This window comes from Protomyctophum parallelum (genome assembly GCF_964188405.1).
Source record: "Protomyctophum parallelum genome assembly, chromosome: 1".
In the NCBI taxonomy this organism is placed as follows: Eukaryota; Metazoa; Chordata; class Actinopteri; order Myctophiformes; family Myctophidae; genus Protomyctophum; species Protomyctophum parallelum.
In genome coordinates this window covers 82,127,731-82,147,458 of record NC_139697.1, presented here as the reverse complement: position 1 = coordinate 82,147,458, position 19,728 = coordinate 82,127,731, and the positions used below count along the sequence as shown (strand labels likewise).

General features: G+C 45.6%; 3 protein-coding genes across 3 annotated transcripts; all 3 read left to right on the top strand.

The window, feature by feature from the left end:
• Positions 1-2,772: 2,772 nt before the first annotated feature.
• On the top strand, positions 2,773-4,095 carry LOC310859730 (26S proteasome regulatory subunit 4-like; the record flags this gene model as incomplete). Its single annotated transcript, XM_083766427.1, has 1 exon — positions 2,773-4,095. The coding sequence occupies one exon, from the start codon at positions 2,773-2,775 to the stop codon at positions 4,093-4,095; it is 1,323 nt and encodes a 440-aa protein (XP_083622553.1).
• A 2,084-nt stretch (positions 4,096-6,179) lies between these two features.
• LOC310859719 (26S proteasome regulatory subunit 4-like) lies at positions 6,180-7,502 on the top strand (the record flags this gene model as incomplete). The annotated part of the gene is made up of 1 exon (XM_083766413.1): positions 6,180-7,502. The coding sequence occupies one exon, from the start codon at positions 6,180-6,182 to the stop codon at positions 7,500-7,502; it is 1,323 nt and encodes a 440-aa protein (XP_083622539.1).
• A 1,890-nt stretch (positions 7,503-9,392) lies between these two features.
• Positions 9,393-11,009, top strand: LOC310855211 (nuclear receptor-binding protein-like; the record flags this gene model as incomplete). The annotated part of the gene is made up of 1 exon (XM_083760132.1): positions 9,393-11,009. The coding sequence occupies one exon, from the start codon at positions 9,393-9,395 to the stop codon at positions 11,007-11,009; it is 1,617 nt and encodes a 538-aa protein (XP_083616258.1).
• Between the last annotated feature and the right edge of the window lie 8,719 nt (positions 11,010-19,728).

Below are 19,728 nucleotides of genomic sequence, written 5' to 3'. Positions count from 1 at the left end.
CTGGTACACCCGATACTATTTAATATTTCCCTTATTTTCCCTACATTTTCTTATCACATCTATGGTATGAAAACAATGCTAAGGAGTTGCTTCAATGAAATATAATTGCTTTAAGCTGAAAACGATATGTTTAATGATGTTTTTTAGCGTTGTTACATTTATCATGCATGCCAATTAATCCGACATGCGCAGCAATTGTAACACTGGAACAGCGTCCACGTTCGGTTTAATAACTCCCGACCTGTTTTATAAAAAAAATAACTTGAAGTGGTTTATGGTAGCTGACATGTGTAGGTCCGTTGCCTGAAAATATTACATGTGTAGATAAACGGATCTCTGAGTAAAAAAATGAAACGTGCAAAGTGTTACATCGTTGGCGGCTGTCCGAACCATGGAAATGTCAACCGGGTCGTCACACACCAGAACCAGACGAGGGTCCGAGTACTTAGATAAGAATCATAAAGTGTTTATCATAACATTTAATACAACAGTAAATTGAATGAAAGAATGAATGAATGCATTGATGAATGAACGAATAGTTTATTTCGGTGCTAAGACAATGTAAGTGAATGTTAGTCAATAAAATGAGAAAGACAGGCTGTTATAGAAGTAAGAAAACAATCACTATATATTTTGCGTGCTCTGCGCTGGCTGGCTGGCTGGCTGGCTGGCTGGCTGACTGACTGACTGACTGACTGACTGACTGACTGACTGACAGACAGAAATGACGCTATGAGCGTGGTGAGCTTTGATGATCGGCTAAAGTATAGGCTAATATAGCCTTGTATAGAAATGCATATGACCCCCCCCCCCCGGCCCCCTCAAAGGGTCCACATGGGGTGGGGGGGGGGGGCACGGATAGGAGCACAAGCGCTCAAACTATAGGTGCATGCGAGAATAGGCCCTATAGTTGCACACATGGCTATGTGCACAAGCCACGCATTATCACAGTTTCTCTGTAAAGGTTGCTCACACACACACACACACACACACACACACGAGATTCTGACAGAATGCGGCGGCATGCTTAAAATAAACAGATATACAAGCTTATAGTGTACCATAGCGTACATACCAGCGTACTTACCGTTCAATAATAATTAGCAGTATTATTATTAACGAAAAACATAAATACTAGCCTACTATTTTATTGGTCTAGTTCAGTTGATTGAAACAAACGTAATGGAATTCAATTGCCTACATTCAGTATAGGCCTGGTTTATAATGATGCAGGGAGATTTTCTGAGCCAGTCCGTGCCATGTCATTTACTGCATTACATCTTCTGCTATTTTCGGAGCTGCCAGATTAATATTTAAATCTTTAGTTGGAAGAATGCAATAGCATATCATAAGTGTTGACCATAATGGGACGGTTGGAAGTGGAACCAAATGAACCCCCGACGGCCGGCGCTATTCAGCTATAAGGCCTATAAACGATATGGCCATACAAATATGGTTATGTGGTGGTCTGTGACATGTCTGCGTGCGTGCGTGAAAGACAGACAGAATACGACGCAATGACATGTCAAATTGTCAATTGTAGATCAGCTGCTTATTGTTATTAAAGTATAGGCTAATATGAAGGCAGCGTCTCCGCAAACGTGGACACCCGTGGCCCCCCTTGATCCCCAAGGGTCCACGGGGACCCGTACCGCCCGGGGGTATTATCATTAACCCCCGTGCGCTCTGATCCACAAGGCGCACGGGGCTGCGCAGAACACACACACACACACACACACACACACACACACACACACACACACACACACACACACACACACACACACACACACACACACACACACAGACGGACCCCCGTGGACTACCGTGATCCCCAGGGGTCCACAGACGCGGGTCGGGCCATCCCGTATAGGAGCTGGTAGATCAGCTATTTTCGGTGGGCATGGGTGACAGCTCTGGAACGCAGGGTCGCCTGGGGACGGCGAAGGGCTCCACGGACCGGCAAGGTGCCTGGCACACGTGCACACGTGCCAGGCCACAGGGCGCAGGGCGGACCGGCAAGGTGCACGCGGTGGGCGTAGGGCAGCGCAGGGCACCGCGCAGGGCACCGCGCACCGGGCATATAACAAAGTCAACCTATTAGGCTACGTCGCAAACGGGTAGATATAGCCGCGACGAGTTCCGTTCTGTTGCGACGAGTCCACACACGCCACAACGAATTACCTTTTACGTCGAGAAGGGTAGATATAGCCGTGACGTGTCCCGTTCTGTCGCGACGTAAAAGAATAGTCAAACTACTAGGTCGCAAACGGGTAGATATAGCCGCGACGAGTCCGTTCTGCCGGGACGAATTGATATTTACGCCAGGACGTACTCGAATATACGTTGCGACGGAAAAATATACGTCGCGACATAGGTCGTCAGTCGTGAAGGCATTTCGCTCCACCTGGACTTTCCACCACTGGTGCTGCTCCGGCTCCAGTCTGGCCTCCAAGTACACCAGGTCATATAGCCTGAAGGGACACTGGATCTGACATTATAAAAAAAATAACAGTTGTCACTGATGGATGAACCCGTGACATCGTGTCACATGTCACCGGTTGTGACATCAGTCATCTCCATATGTGGGCATATTTGGGACCACAGCCTGGTGGAGATAAAGATTATAACTATTGCTATGGACTGCAACAAAAGTGATGTTGAACTCATAGTGACATAATCATTCAAGAAATAAATATGTATATATATAAGACTAGAGTCACAGAGACAGAAGAGTGGAGACAAGGAGTAGGCTAGAGACATCGAGTAACAATGGGTCAAGGTCAGAGTGGAAGCCATGGTCAAGGAGGTGGAAAGAAGGATGACAAAGACAAGAAAAAGAAGTATGAACCTCCAATCCCCACCAGAGTGGGCAAGAAGAAGAAGAGGACCAAGGGTCCGGACGCTGCGAGGAAGCTCCCCTTAGTGACCCCTCACACGCAGTGCCGCCTGAAGCTCCTGAAGCAGGAGCGCACCAAGGACTACCTGCTAATGGAGGAAGAGTTCATCAGGAACCAGGAGCAAATGAGACCCCTGGAGGAGAAACAGGAGGAGGAGAGGTCCAAGGTGGATGACCTTCGGGGAACCCCCATGTCGGTGGGGACCCTGGAGGAAATCATTGACGACAACCACGCCATAGTCTCCACCTCGGTGGGCTCGCAGCACTACGTCAGCATCCTGTCCTTCGTGGATAAGGACCTGCTGGAACCCGGCTGCTCTGTCCTGCTCAAGCACAATGTGCACGCTGTGATTGGAGTGCTAATGGACGACACAGACCCCCTGGTGACAGTGATGAAAGTGGAGAAGGCCCCACAAGAAACCTACGCTGACATCGGAGGACTGGATAATCAGATCCAGGAGATTAAGGAGTCGGTGGAGCTGCCCCTTACACATCCAGAGTATTATGAGGAGATGGGCATTAAGCCACCAAAAGGAGTTATCCTGTATGGTCCACCCGGCACAGGTAAGACCCTGATAGCCAAGGCGGTGGCGAATCAGACGTCAGCAACCTTCCTGCGGGTGGTGGGATCGGAACTCATCCAGAAATACCTCGGAGACGGGCCCAAGCTGGTGCGAGAGCTCTTCAGGGTAGCGGAGGAACACGCCCCTTCCATCGTTTTCATTGACGAGATCGACGCCATCGGGACTAAAAGGTACGACTCCAACTCTGGTGGCGAGAAGGAGATCCAGAGGACCATGCTGGAGCTGCTCAACCAGCTGGATGGCTTTGACTCGCGGGGGGACGTCAAGGTCATCATGGCCACCAACCGGATAGAGACCCTGGACCCTGCCCTCATCAGACCAGGAAGAATCGACCGCAAGATCGAGTTCCCCCTGCCGGACGAGAAGACCAAAAGGAGGATCTTCCAGATCCACACCAGCCGCATGACTCTGGCTGACGACGTTATCCTCGACGAGCTCATCCTGGCCAAGGACGACCTATCAGGAGCCGATATTAAGGCCATCTGCACAGAGGCAGGCCTAATGGCACTGCGAGAACGCCGGATGAAGATCACCAACGAGGATTTCAAGAAATCAAAAGAGAATGTTCTCTACAAGAAACAAGAGGGCACACCAGAGGGACTGTACCTCTAACCATTCACCATCACACCGCATTGCATGCCTACTGTACCTCTAACCATTCACCATCACACCTCATTACCATGCCTACTGTACCTCTAACCATTCACCATCACACCTCATTACCATGCCTACTGTACCTCTAACCATTCACCATCACACCTCATTACCATGCCTACGGACTGTACCTCTAACCATTCACCATCACACCTCATTACCATGCCTACTGTACCTCTAACCATTCACCATCACACCTCATTACCATGCCTACTGTACCTCTAACCATTCACCATCACACCTCATTACCATGCCTACAGCACCCACCATTGGAGAGCGTAAAAGAGGAGGCAGCGGTTGTATATGTTGTCTCGTACATATTTGTTCTTTGTGCATGTTGTTTGGTTTATAGGAGATCATGAAGGAATTAACAATTCAGATGTCTGAGAGTGCGTCTGAGTGTGGCTTTATCAGCGGTATATCATCAGAGGCATTTTCCTCAAACCCATAGAAGAGGCCCTGAGAAGGAGGGTTAAGTCGATTAGCTATCTTGTTAACTTCTACTTCTCCATAAAGATCTGGCTGAATAACAGCTGGACCTAAATTATCAATCACTTGAGTTGCAACAGCCAACAGGTTACAAATACACACATATATATATATATATATATATATATATATATATATATATATATATATATATATATGTTGCGCTTTGCCGTTATAGTTATAATAGGAAATTGTATAAATGTAAAATTTATTTTATTTTGGCACTCTGTACATTTGTGACAAATGGAAAAAAAATCGGTGATGTTCAATAGCCATTATATATCATATCAATCTACCTGTCAAAACGAATAAATACATTATTTAAAAAAAGATGTATACGAATATTGTTAATGTATATTTTTGTCAATATAATTTTAGATCAATGAGAAATCATTATTTGATAATGAAGATGTATCTTCCTTGTACTGTGATGAGTGGATTTGTCAGTGTCTATTGTTGCTGGTGAAAATCTCAATGTTAATTATGAAGCCTGATTTTACATCCAACCTTCTTGCCACAGTTGGGAACATCTTAAGACCACTTTTGTGATGCAGTCCTGCTCCATCCTCAGCAGATGTCCTAGCCATCTCCGGCGACTGTGTGCTCAGTGGTGGGAAAAGTACTTAATTGTTTTACTTAAGTTAAAGTATCAATACTGCAATGTAGAACTACTCCATTACAAGTACATGTCCGGAATTCAAAATGTAGTGTACTTGAGTAAAATTACAAAAGTATTGGCATCAAAATGTAGGCCTACTTCAAATACCAAAAGTAAAAGTATGTATTATGCAGAATCTCCCATTTAAAGTTTTCGAATGTATACAAATCCTTTGAAAATAGCAGATCTACAATCTCACAATGTGTCGCATCCCGACGCATTGTGAGCTTGTAGAACAGCTATTTTCAAATGGCCAAAATGTATAGGGCTGAAGTGGTTATTATGTATGTTTTGTAATAATAATCAAAATGTACAAAGTAAATAGTAACTAACGTTTTCAAATAATTGTAGTGGAGTATAAGTACAATATTTCGATCTGAGATGTATAGTGTATAGTAGAGGTAAAAATATTCGATATTGTTAATACTCAAGTAAAGTACAAATACCTCAAAATTGTACTTGAGTACAGTACTTAAGTAGATGTACTTACATCGTGCTTACTTTCCACCCCTGGTGATGCTCCGGCTCACAGTTCGTACAGTTTGTACAGTTCATTGTTGGCCAAGGAGTGAGACCAAAGGCAGCACATTGGCCCTCCAGGTTGGGGGTGGGGCGCGGCTCTAACATCAGTCATCTCCATATGTGGGCATATTTTGGACCACAGCCTGGTGGAGATAACAAAGATTATAACTGCTGCTATGGACTATACAACAAAAGTGACGTTGAACTCATAGTGACATAATCATTCAACAAAAAAGGCGTATATATAACCAGTGTCTCGTCTGAGTTGTTGAAAGGTGTGTTGCATACTAACATACAGAGAAAGGACAAGGTAGAGTCGCAGAGACAGAAGAGTGGAGATAAGGATCGTGTGGACTAGAGAGAACGAGTAACAATGGGTCAAGGTCAGAGTGGAAGCCATGGTCCAGGAGGTGGCAAGAAGGATGACAAAGACAAGAAAAAGAAGTATGAACCTCCAATCCCCACCAGAGTGGGCAAGAAAAAGAAGAGGACCAAGGGTCCGGACGCTGCGAGGAAGCTCCCCTTAGTGACCCCTCACACGCAGTGCCGCCTGAAGCTCCTGAAGCAGGAGCGCATCAAGGACTACCTGCTAATGGAGGAAGAGTTCATCAGGAACCAGGAGCAAATGAGACCCCTGGAGGAGAAACAGGAGGAGGAGAGGTCCAAGGTGGATGACCTTCGGGGAACCCCCATGTCGGTGGGGACCCTGGAGGAAATCATTGACGACAACCACGCCATAGTCTCCACCTCGGTGGGCTCGCAGCACTACGTCAGCATCCTGTCCTTCGTGGATAAGGACCTGCTGGAGCCCGGCTGCTCTGTCCTGCTCAACCACAAGGTGCACGCCGTGATTGGAGTGCTAATGGACGACACAGACCCCCTGGTGACAGTGATGAAAGTGGAGAAGGCCCCACAAGAAACCTACGCCGACATCGGAGGACTGGATAATCAGATCCAGGAGATTAAGGAGTCGGTGGAGCTGCCCCTTACACATCCGGAGTATTACGAGGAGATGGGCATTAAACCACCAAAAGGAGTTATCCTGTATGGTCCACCCGGCACAGGTAAGACCCTGATAGCCAAGGCGGTGGCGAACCAGACGTCAGCAACCTTCCTGCGGGTGGTGGGATCGGAACTCATCCAGAAATACCTCGGAGACGGACCCAAGCTGGTGCGAGAGCTCTTCAGGGTAGCGGAGGAACACGCCCCTTCCATCGTTTTCATTGACGAGATCGACGCCATCGGGACTAAAAGGTACGACTCCAACTCTGGTGGCGAGAAGGAGATCCAGAGGACCATGCTGGAGCTGCTCAACCAGCTGGATGGCTTTGACTCGCGGGGGGACGTCAAGGTCATCATGGCCACCAACCGGATAGAGACCCTGGACCCTGCCCTCATCAGACCAGGAAGAATCGACCGCAAGATCGAGTTCCCCCTGCCGGACGAGAAGACCAAAAGGAGGATCTTCCAGATCCACACCAGCCGCATGACTCTGGCTGACGACGTTATCCTCGACGAGCTCATCCTGGCCAAGGACGACCTATCAGGAGCCGATATTAAGGCCATCTGCACAGAGGCAGGCCTAATGGCACTGCGAGAACGCCGGATGAAGATCACCAACGAGGATTTCAAGAAATCAAAAGAGAATGTTCTCTACAAGAAACAAGAGGGCACACCAGAGGGACTGTACCTCTAACCATTCACCATCACACCGCATTGCATGCCTACTGTACCTCTAACCATTCACCATCACACCTCATTACCATGCCTACGGACTGTACCTCTAACCATTCACCATCACACCTCATTACCATGCCTATTGTACCTCTAACCATTCACCATCACACCTCATTACCATGCCTACTGTACCTCTAACCATTCACCATCACACCTCATTACCATGCCTACTGTACCTCTAACCATTCACCATCACACCTCATTACCATGCCTACTGTACCTCTAACCATTCACCATCACACCTCATTACCATGCCTACTGTACCTCTAACCATTCACCATCACACCTCATTACCATGCCTACGGACTGTACCTCTAACCATTCACCATCACACCTCATTACCATGCCTACTGTACCTCTAACCATTCACCATCACACCTCATTACCATGCCTACTGTACCTCTAACCATTCACCATCACACCTCATTACCATGCCTACTGTACCTCTAACCATTCACCATCACACCTCATTGGAGAGCGTAAAAGTCAAGAGGAGGCAGCGGTTGTGTAGGCTGTCTCATGCATATTTGTTTTTTGTGCATGTTATGTTTGGCTTATACAGGAGATCATGAAGGAACAATCCAGATGTCTGAGAGTGCGTCTGAGTGTGGCTTTATCAGCGGTATATTATCAGAGGCATTTTCCTCAAACCCATAGAAGAGGCCCTGAGAAGGAGGGTTAAGTAGATTATCTCTCTTGTTAACTTCTACTTCTCCATAAAGATCTGGCTGAATAACAGCTGGACCTCAATTATAATTATCAATCACATGAGTTGTAACAGGTTACAAATATACATCCATGTTGCCTTTTGCCATTATAGTTATAATAGGTATAAATATAAATGTACATTTATTTTATTTTGGCACATTTTGTGACTAATCCTTGATGTTCAATGTCCATTATTATTGTGTATTATATCAGTGTACCTGTCAAAATGAATAAATACAATAATATTTAAAAAATAATATATGTTAATGTATATTTTTGTCAACATAATTTTAAATCAATGAGAAATCATTCTTTGATAATGATGATGTATCTTCCTTGTGCTGTGATGAGTGGACTTTTGAGTGTCTATTGTTCCTGGTGACAATGCCACTGTTAATTACCTAAGCCTGATTTTAGAACAATGAACCTTTTTGCCACAGTTGGTACTGTCTTCGCTGCTGCCAACCGCACCATCCATTGTTGGGCGCATTTCTCCTCAAACTGTGTGAACACATTATGGCATAAGGAGCACCACATTGTTCGGCTGACTCCAGGTCATTGAGGTTCATGTAATGTCCCATTCAGTTGGTCTTTATACTGAAGCACCACCAGGCTTTTGAAGCACCGGGCGGGGGCAAATAGCAGTGTTGCCTCTGTACTAGGTTGTCCCAATGCTAATGGACTACAACTATGTTGGAGAATATCAGTATGGTGAACACGGTCCATCCGTATGGATGCATCAGAGTTATCTGTTGTTAAGTTGCATGCACACATGTACGCATGTACGCACGCAAATAACATTTGCATGCATACATAACATAACGCTCACATAGTTCAAGATCCCAACATAATGGTCACATCCGATGTCTCGTACACTGTTCCTTTATGTTTATATGGTCATGTCTGACATCATCATAAATAGAATTTATGATGAGGAGTCTGTGTGTCTGTGTCCCTTCATGCTCATATGGAAATGCATGGCGTCATAGTCACATTATTGACGTCATCACTGGCCTACAAGTACTCTGTCAAAGTGTACTGACGTCACAAGGAAGGAAGAGACAAGTGGGTTAACAACACAGACAAGTAGAAGTCCCACTGAACAACAGGCAGGACATAACACACAAGATTTATAAGTCATATGTCAGAAGGAGAGGGCAAGTCACCTCCAGGTGCGGAGGCGAACGCCGCAGAGGTGACTGCAGGCCCAACTGGTAACGGCATTAACACCCAGCAGGGGGCAGCGGGGAGCACGTCTGTGTCTTCGCCCGTGTCCACCACGCCTTCCTCTCCTCCTCCTGATACGACAGGGGATGACGAGGATGAGAGTGAAGATGAGTCAGATATTCTGGAGGAGAGTCCCTGTGGCCGCTGGCAGAAACGTAGAGAGGAGGTGAATCAACGTAACGTCCCAGGTATAGATGCAGCCTATCTGGCCATGGACACGGAGGAAGGGGTGGAGGTTGTCTGGAATGAAGTCATGTTCTCAGAGAGAAAGAATTTCAAACTACAGGAGGATAAGGTGAGGTCAGTGTTTGACAACCTGATCCAGCTGGACCATCTGAACATCGTCAAGTTCCACAAGTACTGGGCTGACATCAAAGATACCCGAGCTCGGGTGATTTTCATCACTGAGTACATGTCATCAGGAAGTTTGAAGCAGTTTCTGAAGAAGACAAAAATGAATCACAAGAGGATGAATGAAAAGGCATGGAAGAGATGGTGTAACCAGATCCTCTCTGCTCTCAGCTACCTCCACTCCTGTGACCCTCCCATTATCCACGGTAATCTGACCTGTGACACAATTTTCATCCAACACAACGGCCTCATTAAGATCGGCTCAGTTGCTCCCGACACCATTAACAACCATGTGAAAACATGTAGTGAAGAACAGAAGAACCTGCACTTCTTTGCTCCTGAATATAGAGAGGTTGCTGATGTGACGACAGCTGTGGACATCTACTCCTTTGGCATGTGTGCCTTAGAGATGGCGGTCCTGGAGATCCAGGGTAATGGAGAGTCCTCCTTTGTTTCCCAGGATGCCATCAACAACGCCATTCAGTCACTAGAGGACCCCCTTCAGAGGGACTTCATTCAGGAATGTTTGAAGAGTGATCCTATCAGGAGGCCTACAGCCATAGAACTGCTGTTCAACCAGTCTTTGTTCGAAGTTCCCCAGCTGAAACTACTGGCCGCACACTGTTGTGTTAGCCACCAACACATGATACCCGAGAACGCCTTGGAGGAAATCACAAAGAACATGGACCCTGACCTCGTCATTGCTGAGGTCAAAGGGAAGGCGCAGCTCAAACTCTCTCAGTTCCCTACCTCGGAGCTGATTAAATTCCTGGAGGACGTGAGGAACGGTATCTATCCTCTGACAGCGTTTGGTCTGGCCCGCCCTCGGCAGCCTCAACAGGAAGCGATCAAGTCTCCTGTTGTCACCCCCTCTGTCAAATCACCCACACCCGAAACCGTAGAACAGGAGACCCGTAAAGTGGTTCATATGACGTGTAACATTGAGCCTGCGGAGGACGGAGCCAGATATCACCTGACCTTACTGTTGCAACTGGAAGACAAGCTGAACAGACATCTTAGCTGTGATCTGTTACCAAACGAGAACGTTCACGATCTGGCTGCCGAGCTGATACAAATGGGCTTCATCAGTGAGGCGGACCAGAGCAGAGTAGCCTCTGTGCTAGAAGACGCTTTCACCAACAGGAACAGTTCCCTCCATCCTGTTACCGCGTCTTTATAGGAGTCTGTCGTTTCCGAGTCTTCTTACAAGTAATCGCTGTTACTCTCTGTCTTCATACGAGGTAGCGATAATAACGTCCTCACGAGGACATTGATTGTCATAATGTCTCTGTCAACACTGTTACTATTTCTACTGCATTTTCCTGTTTTAATTTTTTTTGTAAGAGCTCACACACAAAACATGGAGGTGTCACAAGAAACATTGAAACCCATTCACAAGCCATACACTCACTGGTCTTTGTGAATTCATAATCAGCGCATTTCTTGTGCAAGCAGGCCAAGGACCCGGATTCCCGAAGTCTTTTAAAATCAGTTAATTTCAACTTTTTTTTTGTTGTGAGTCCTTACTTGGATCTCGCATCAATGTGTGCGGTCTGGTATATCCATTACATAGGCCATCGAAGGGCATGACCCCATAGGCTGTGTAATGCTGTCTTTACATTCTTTAACTTCATTACGTGTCTGTTGTCATCACTTGATCTGCATGCTCAGCATACATACAGAAAAAGGGTTGAACATGCCCACAAGCATGTGTAACACTCTGGACGTTAAAGCACTCCACTGCTCAAAAAGGTTTCTATGGCCCCTTATTAGGGTACAGGTCCAGGGATGGTGCACATGGGGATGCTCACATAGGGAGAGGAGGACAGGATACTTTGTCAAATAGAAAATGCAGATTTTCATAACAAAATTGTAACTTTGATTAACAGTAATAATTATTATAAAACAACTGTAAATGTGTGCTCCTCAGAGGGGCCATCATATACATACCCAGGATTTATGTCAGTCTTGAGCTCTAACCACACCAAAGGGTCGAGACGGTTTTAGCCTCATGTCCCAGCGGTGTGATAGTTGACACACGTCATCCCAAGTGATTCAACTGGTTGAATTCAATGGCCCAAACCACACCAGTTTCAACCAATAGCAACAGAGAGAGTTTGTATTTTTTATGAAGACTCTAAACCCCTGAACCCCTAATTGCTCCCGATGTGCAGGTTGGTGGCTTGCATGGTTTCCGCCGGCATCAGTGTGTGAATGTGTGTGTGAATGGGTGAATGTAATGCACAATCTATGTAAAGGTGTGTGTGTGTGTGTGTGTGTGTGTGTGTGTGTGGGTGGGTGAATGCCAGCTTATCTCTCTCTCTCCCTCTCTCTCTCTCTCTCTCTCTCTCTCTCTCTGGGCAGGCGGTCGCTTGCCCGCAGAGTCTGTATCTCCTGGAGGTTTCATCCTGTTTCAGGGGTGTCCTCTCTGTCACAACCCTGCGCACTATTCGGTTAAGTATATTTCTAGGGCGAAGATGTTTGTTGTACAGGTATTGAGGTTTTGAAGTCGTTAAATCACACATTTATTGTAACATGAATCCATGGTTAGGTCCCTGCTTCATCTCTCTATGTGGTGAGGGGTCCCTGCTTCATCTCTCTCTCTCAGCTAAGGGGTCCTTGCATTACAAAGCAGGGCTTGTCCTATTGTCCTGGACAAGTAATAAATCTTTCCAGACAAGTGCATTAAAATCTTACTTGTACTATTGTTAATAGCCCTAGAATGTTGGCATTGCCCTCTACCATATTACCGAGTTTCGCAAAAACCGACTGCACGGTTCAGCCAGGAGGAGAAGAAAAAACAGACAGAAACAAGGACCAAGCACTTTCAGGACTGCTTGGTCTTTTAATAATCGCAACAAGGAATTAACATCATAAATCAACATCCTAACATCCTAACATCCTCCCCCATTACACTGTGCCTTCATACTTGCACACAAAAGCCAACATATTGTCAATCATCAGTGGATCTTTCTAATTACAACCTCCCGGTTTTACTGTGTATGATGGACTGGGAGTGGGAAAGGATAGTCTTTCCTAATGAGCCTCATTCATTGCAAGCTAGTTAAACTACTAATGACCAACACATGTGCATGTGTGTGTGTCACAGCTGAAGGCCTCTGGTTGGTCAAACATGAACTTATGACAGACTTCTACAAGGGCATGGCATGCCAGACGAAAGAAACCAGTGTTTGCCTGACCTTGTGTTTGTTAGCAGTGTAATTTTTCTAGCATTTGGGCTAGCTTTAGACTCTGCACATCAGTGGCTATGGCTTTCATGTACTGGTTTGGGTAAGAGTTTTTAGTTTTTAGGAGATTTGTAATTGCCTTGGCATTTAGTGCTTCTCTTGTCTGAATGAACTATGCTCTGGCCTCCCACAGCTTTCTTCTTTCTGTGTGGTCAACTAGTGTTTCTGCTCAATCTGCTGACCTTCTTGATGGTGAGAATAATACAGTTCAAAACATACAACGTTGTATCTGTATGTTATTGTGCCCCTTACTATGCATGTATATTGTCCATATAGGAGTGCTTGAAATGGAGTGTCACGACCGATATTTTATGATGGCTGTTGACCTGTCCTTTACTGGAAATGAGCTTCGTTTTGAGGCTGTCGGTAGGTTTTTATGTTTTTTACATCTGCCCTTCCTATGATAATAATGTTGTGGAGACTGTTCCCGTCTGTGAGCCCTGTTTGGTAACGAGTGTGAAATGATGGGCCTTCTTCCCAGACAGTAAGGGCAGTGTGTACGACATCACTGAGAAGTTGTATCAGGCGTCGTGTGGCTACAGTATCAACATTCTCCCCATGCTGGGTCAGGCTGAAATTCGAGCCTCTTACTTCTCATGTCATGCTGAAAAGGTACACATTGACATTGACCCACACACACACATACACTTCTGCAAATACAAATGGGTGTTCATCTTGTTTTTCTCGTTTTCAATAAGGATGAAGAAAAGTTTGTGTTCAAGTTTAATCTGATTGCCATGCATGAAGGACAGGAGGTCATCCACACTGTGAACAAGACCTGTTCTCCCTTGCTTCCCTGGTCTCCCAGAGAGGTTAGCTGTGAGGTCAACTACATGGAAGTAAGCTTTCATAAGTACACTCTGGAGTTACAGACCTGCAAGGGTCCGTTTGCTTCCAAAAACAAATCGCACCAGTCTGAAGTGAGGGGCGCTCTTATCATCGTACATCATCATACATCATCTCATTCTGGCCAATCAGAATTTGCATCCTCACCTTTGTCTTCATTGTTTGTTCACACAAACACTCGAAGCTTGCCATTCATAGTTTCTTTATCAATGGCATTTCATGTTTGTTGGGACAAACACTCAGAGCTGGCTATTTCATTATCAATGGCATTTAATGTTTTGTTTTGTTTACACAAACCCTCAAAGCTGGACAACATTTAGTTGAAGACCTCAGGTGGTCCCCAGGCCCCAAATTGAGGACAAGCTGTTTATAAGCTGTGTAAAGCCGACAGTTTAGTTCCTTATTTAACTCCACTGTGCTGGCTGCAGTGGAGGTGTTTACTTGCGTTTACTCTTTCAGATATCTGTGAGGAGTGATCAGACCTGTCCATCAAGACCCAATAAAGGTGGCTGGGATCCTGTCCTAATGGCGGTGTGTTTGGAAGACTTTATAGCTTTCTATCAATAGACCTTTTTCACAGCAGCCATTTTGACATGAAATGGGGTAACGCAGGTTATTGCACCAGGTGACTGTCTTCTTTGACTTCTTTCCTAGGCCTATGTTCCAGCAGCTTCAGATTGGCAGGTGTTGTTTCAGAATCAGGGGAAGCTGATTCCCATGACCATTGTTGAAGCTCGTATAGAGGGCTACATGTTTGAGGTGACGGGTGGAAGGCTTGTATTCCGTGCACCTTATGGACAACCTCACTCATTTACTGCTATGGTAAGACGTTTCAATGTTTCTTCTACAAGGCCACACACACTTGAACGCAGCATTTTCTTAATGTAACCACTTAAGATCTACAGCATACATGTGCAACTGGCGTCCCGGGGGCCACATGCAGCCCCCACCATCACGTAATGTGGCCCTTAGGTTAATATCCGAACATTGATAAATTATTTATTTCAGCTAATTCCTAGTATTAAAATGTTTTTTTTGTGTCCAATGCATATTTGTATTTAGTTCATAAAGTTAATATAACTAAATGCATTTGAAATTAAATACATTTTTAACTTTTCAGGATTCCAATAAAAAATGGCAAAAGATTATTCAGGATTTCAATTCAAAAATAGCTGATCTACAAGCTCAAAACGCGTCGCACTGCAGAGCGTTTTGAGCTTGTAGATCGGCTATGACAGTAATATGCAATGTGGCAAAGTTGCCCACCCCTGATCTACAGTGTAAGTTTACATTACTTAGTGAAAATTGTCTAACAAGCTCGGTGTGTCGCAAGTGGTTTGAGCTTGTGGAGTAGGTTTGTTTTGACAAAGTAGACTGTATCTTCCCTAAATGGAAATGCATGTATTCATAATTTACTTCAGTCTGACTGACTGATCGATAAAACATGACCAGCTGAGGGGGCATATCAAAGCCTGCCCCGCCCCAACACCTCCAGCAAATCAATTCCCAAACGACCACACTCCTGAGCAACTGCTAGTGCCACCCCCATAACATGTAGGCCACTCTCTCCATGTGGTCTCTCTCTCTCCATGTGGTCTCTCTCTCTCCATGTGGTCTCTCTCTCTCTCCATGTGGTCTCTCTCAGGTGGATGGCATACCCGTGGAAGTGGTGCATGCAACGCTGTTCTCCAGACACGGCTGGGTTGTCCTCATGGTGGACCTAATGCTTGCTTGCTCCCAGTGTCAGTATACTATAACTCTGATCTCTTTACACTTCTCCATTTAACCACTTAAATCCTATACTGACCCTGTACCAGGGGTCTATACTTTTTAGGCCAGCCCCATATGACCTAAGGGTTCTACAGGGTTCATATAGCTCCAGCTTGTCTGATAGTGATATGTAGCTGGGCCCAGAGCCACAGAGACATTTATAAACAGTATAATTTTCCATTAGTGCAATGTACTACATTTCTGGTGTGAAAATGTCCCCCAAAAAAGGCATGCGGGACCCCCAAATTTGCACCTGCAGCACCCCCGCCACAAAAATTGCCATGTCTGTGCTTTGCGTGGGCGCTGGATTTGCCGCGCCGTGCATGGTGGTACTCCTGTCAATATCCCAAGGTTGGCACAACTTGGCAGGTCTGTTTCATGGTCAGCTCCTTTTTTCCCCTCTCTACACCAGACATCTCTTCACCGAACATTGCCAATCTGCAAGCTCACAATGTGTTGCGTGCTTGTAGATTTGTTATTGTCTCCACCAGGCCGAAGGCATGGGGGGAGAGTATGTTTTGCACTCCGTCCGTCCGTCCGTCCGTCCGTCCGTGTGTGTGTCCGTCCGTGTGTCCGTCCGTGTGTCCGTGAGCAGCTAATCTCCGGCACCGTTAACCCGGTCCATGCCAAATTTTGCACACACACTCCCTGGATGCCAACGATGAACCACTTTCCAGAACGGCCTGTTATAGCGCCACCAGGAGGCCGCTTTGTGCAAAACAAGTTTTTGCACAGTACACCTACAGATTTTGTCCAAACATCACGCAAATTGGTACAGTCTCTCTAGAGCCATTCAACGAAACCGGTCTTTCAGATTTCTCAGACTCCATCCTGATTGGTTAAGATTGGCTTCCAAAGTTCACAGGAGTGCTCAGTTTCAAACAAAATGCTGCAAATCATGAACACATCGCGTGATTTCCGTGAAATTGTGCACCCACATTCCCACTAGGCCGAGGACGAAATGCCACATGAACAATTTCAACTCAGCCTCAAGGTGGCGCTATAACTGGCCGAAAAGTGTTTTTACCTCTAACTGCACGGATCTGTGGATAACTTTGTATGCCAACTCCCTAGAGGCCAAGGAAAAACCTTTGCCTGGAATTTTTCACATCTGCTCTTTATAGCGCCACCAGGAGGCTGACATATGTAAAACACATTTTCTATTATTACTCCAGATTTTATCCAAATTTCACGCAAATCGGTACACATGATCTCCATAGTCATGTGATCAAGATAGGTTTGTTTGATTTCTCATATTCCATCCTGATTGGCCACGATTGGCTCCTACAGTTTTCAGGAGTAGCCCGCTTTGTACAAATCGCCACAACTCCTCAACGCAGCGTCCGATTGCAATGAAACTGTGCACGCATATTCCCACTAGGCTGAGGAAGAAATCCTGGTGGAGACCTGTGCCCAGAAGGGCACTTTTTCTAGTTTTGATCTATTATGACCAGCCAGGAGGCATACTTTGGTTAGACTAGGTCAGACTGGATTAAGGTTGATGAGGGGTGCATTAAAATGACCGGATTAAGGTTGTTGAGCGGTGCGTTAAGGGTTGGAAGAGGGTTAAAGTTAGTTTGTGCTGCCTCGTTGGAGGTGAGGGTTTGAGATATCGGACCAATGGTATGTCTAACCAAAAGCCCGACATGCCCAGAATAGCGATGCTAGGGTTCATATGGTTAACGCTAGTAGTATATTGTATGTCAATAGTGAAGATGGCTTTTTTTTCTCCAATATTTCCAGATGCAAGTGTTCTGTGTGTTACACAGTAAAGCTTTAAATTTTGCTGCCTATATACAGATGAAGGGTCCTACTCCTACAGTGACAGCCACTCCTACAGTGACAGCAATGTGGTGTGGAGGACACCACTGGTGTTTGCACCTCCTGCATCTGGAGTCTCTGAACAGAACAGCCAACAGCGCGACATGTGGGGTAAAGATGGCCAGCTGAGTGGCCGAGACTTCAGCCTGTGGGTTAATGGCCAGCTCCTTGAGCCAGATGTTATGAAGTGGAGGGGCTACGTCATGGAGGAAACCAACACTACGCTCCAGATCAGCATCCCGTATGATTCTGAAGGAGGACGCAGGAAGGTCAGAGGCTAGACACTTTACAGGGTTTGATAAACTTTACAATAATCAACACAATCTTCAGGACACTTTAATGTGACTTTAAAATTCTGCATAGCTTTTTAAACTTACAGTACTGTATCTGCATGTAAACTTTATGTGGATGTATCTTATTTACTAGAGCGTTGTGTTAGACAACATGTACCACGAGTACTTTGTCTTCTACCTCTACTTTGAGCATCTCTTTGAAGACGAGGATCATGTGGAAACTAGATTCCGCCTACTCAGATCCCTGGCCACGCCTCTTCGCTCTCATCCTGCCTTCAGTGTTAACCGTAAGAAAGGGTCCATTCGTCAGTAACTGGTGTCCTACTCTGTAACTTAAAAGATTGGAAAAACGATCCGAGTGCTCTTCATTTCAGGGACTGTTCTTGAAGAAAGCATGTTCACAGTTTACCTGGGGCCTTTCCCTGGGGATGTGGACTTGGTGGTTGTAAAGCTGAATGGACATCAATTCACTATGCCATTGCACTATATCTCCAACGTTGTTTATCCCAACAACACCCACGGATATATTCTCAGTGTACCATTTGAGGACTCTGTTGTCTCAAGACAGGTAGGATAAAAAGGTGAAATGGAATCTTTCCATGAGCAATTTGTCTTGTTTTAGGGTTGTGGCTTTCACTACCAGCCTGTGTGTGACTCTTTTGTTGTATAGCTTTACACATGGGGAGTCCTGCAGTACAGACTGGACATCAACTGCTCCCTGATGCTTCTTCCTGAGAGACTGTCTTACTATCATCTGGCATCAGTTGAGGCACAGATAACTGGCATCTGTAAGTTAATTGACAGGTCTAATTGTGCGTTTTTGCTAGCAATGTTCATAATTACCAACTGTGCCATGCTTGTCAACAGTTCCCCCGGCATTTGAAGGTTTCTGCTCCGAGAAGGGCATCAGTTTCAAGCTAGAGCATAAGCCATTTCACTCCCTGTGGCGGGCTTATATCGGCCCAGATCCCCTCACCCCAGACCTGGCTTTTGAGAAGGGCTACATCATGAACAACGACAGCCAAGCTCTGCGCCTGACTGTGCCCCTCTATCGCGCTGGCTACGCCTATAAGGTGGGATGTGAAATCAGACAACTGAACATCAACTTGTTGACGTGAAGAGCGAAACTTTGTTAACCATTTTAACTCTTTTTGTCTAGAACGTTTGTTTGAAGAAATTCTCTGGCTCTTTTGAGATAACCATCAGGAATGCCAAGACATTGGCTGTCCAGGATTCCTCTGTGATGACCTGTACCTTCCCAACTACGGAACTTGTTGGTATATAATTCATCCTTGAGGGCTTTGCGTATAGGGCATAGCAGTGGTGGCCATTTTGTGGTAAAATGTTAAGCCTGGAACCAAACCATCCAGGGTTCTGGTGAATCATGACCATAATGCATTTGATTCTGTAAAGTAATATTTATATGATATACTGGTAGGCCTACTATATTTAGGCCTAAGGCCGATTCTAAAAATGCCTCTAAATCCTGACCTAAGGTTTCTGAAAAACTTCAAATATTTATATAGCAGCATCAAAAAATTTACATTTTTGAATACTGTACAGAACCCAAATATGGGTGCCCGGCCTGAGGGGGTAAGATACCAATAGGGGTTCCCGCCCAGAATGGGTTAATAAATTTGCTTTGCTATGGGGAAAATGAATGGACTTTCGATCGGTGCCACCACAAAATGGCCATCACTGTAAAGATGCTGACCGTGTTGACTGCCGACGCTTTCTCCATCTACAGTGTGTTCCACTGATGGGCTGATGACAGTAGTGGCTGATTTGTCTAGTGCCATCCCAACTGAAGGAGGGATTAACCCTTCCAGAAGCACACTCCTGGACAGCAAATGTAGACCCAAAGAAGCAGATGGCACCAGAGTTATGTTCTCTTTTGCTCTTGGTTCTTGTGGGTCCAGCT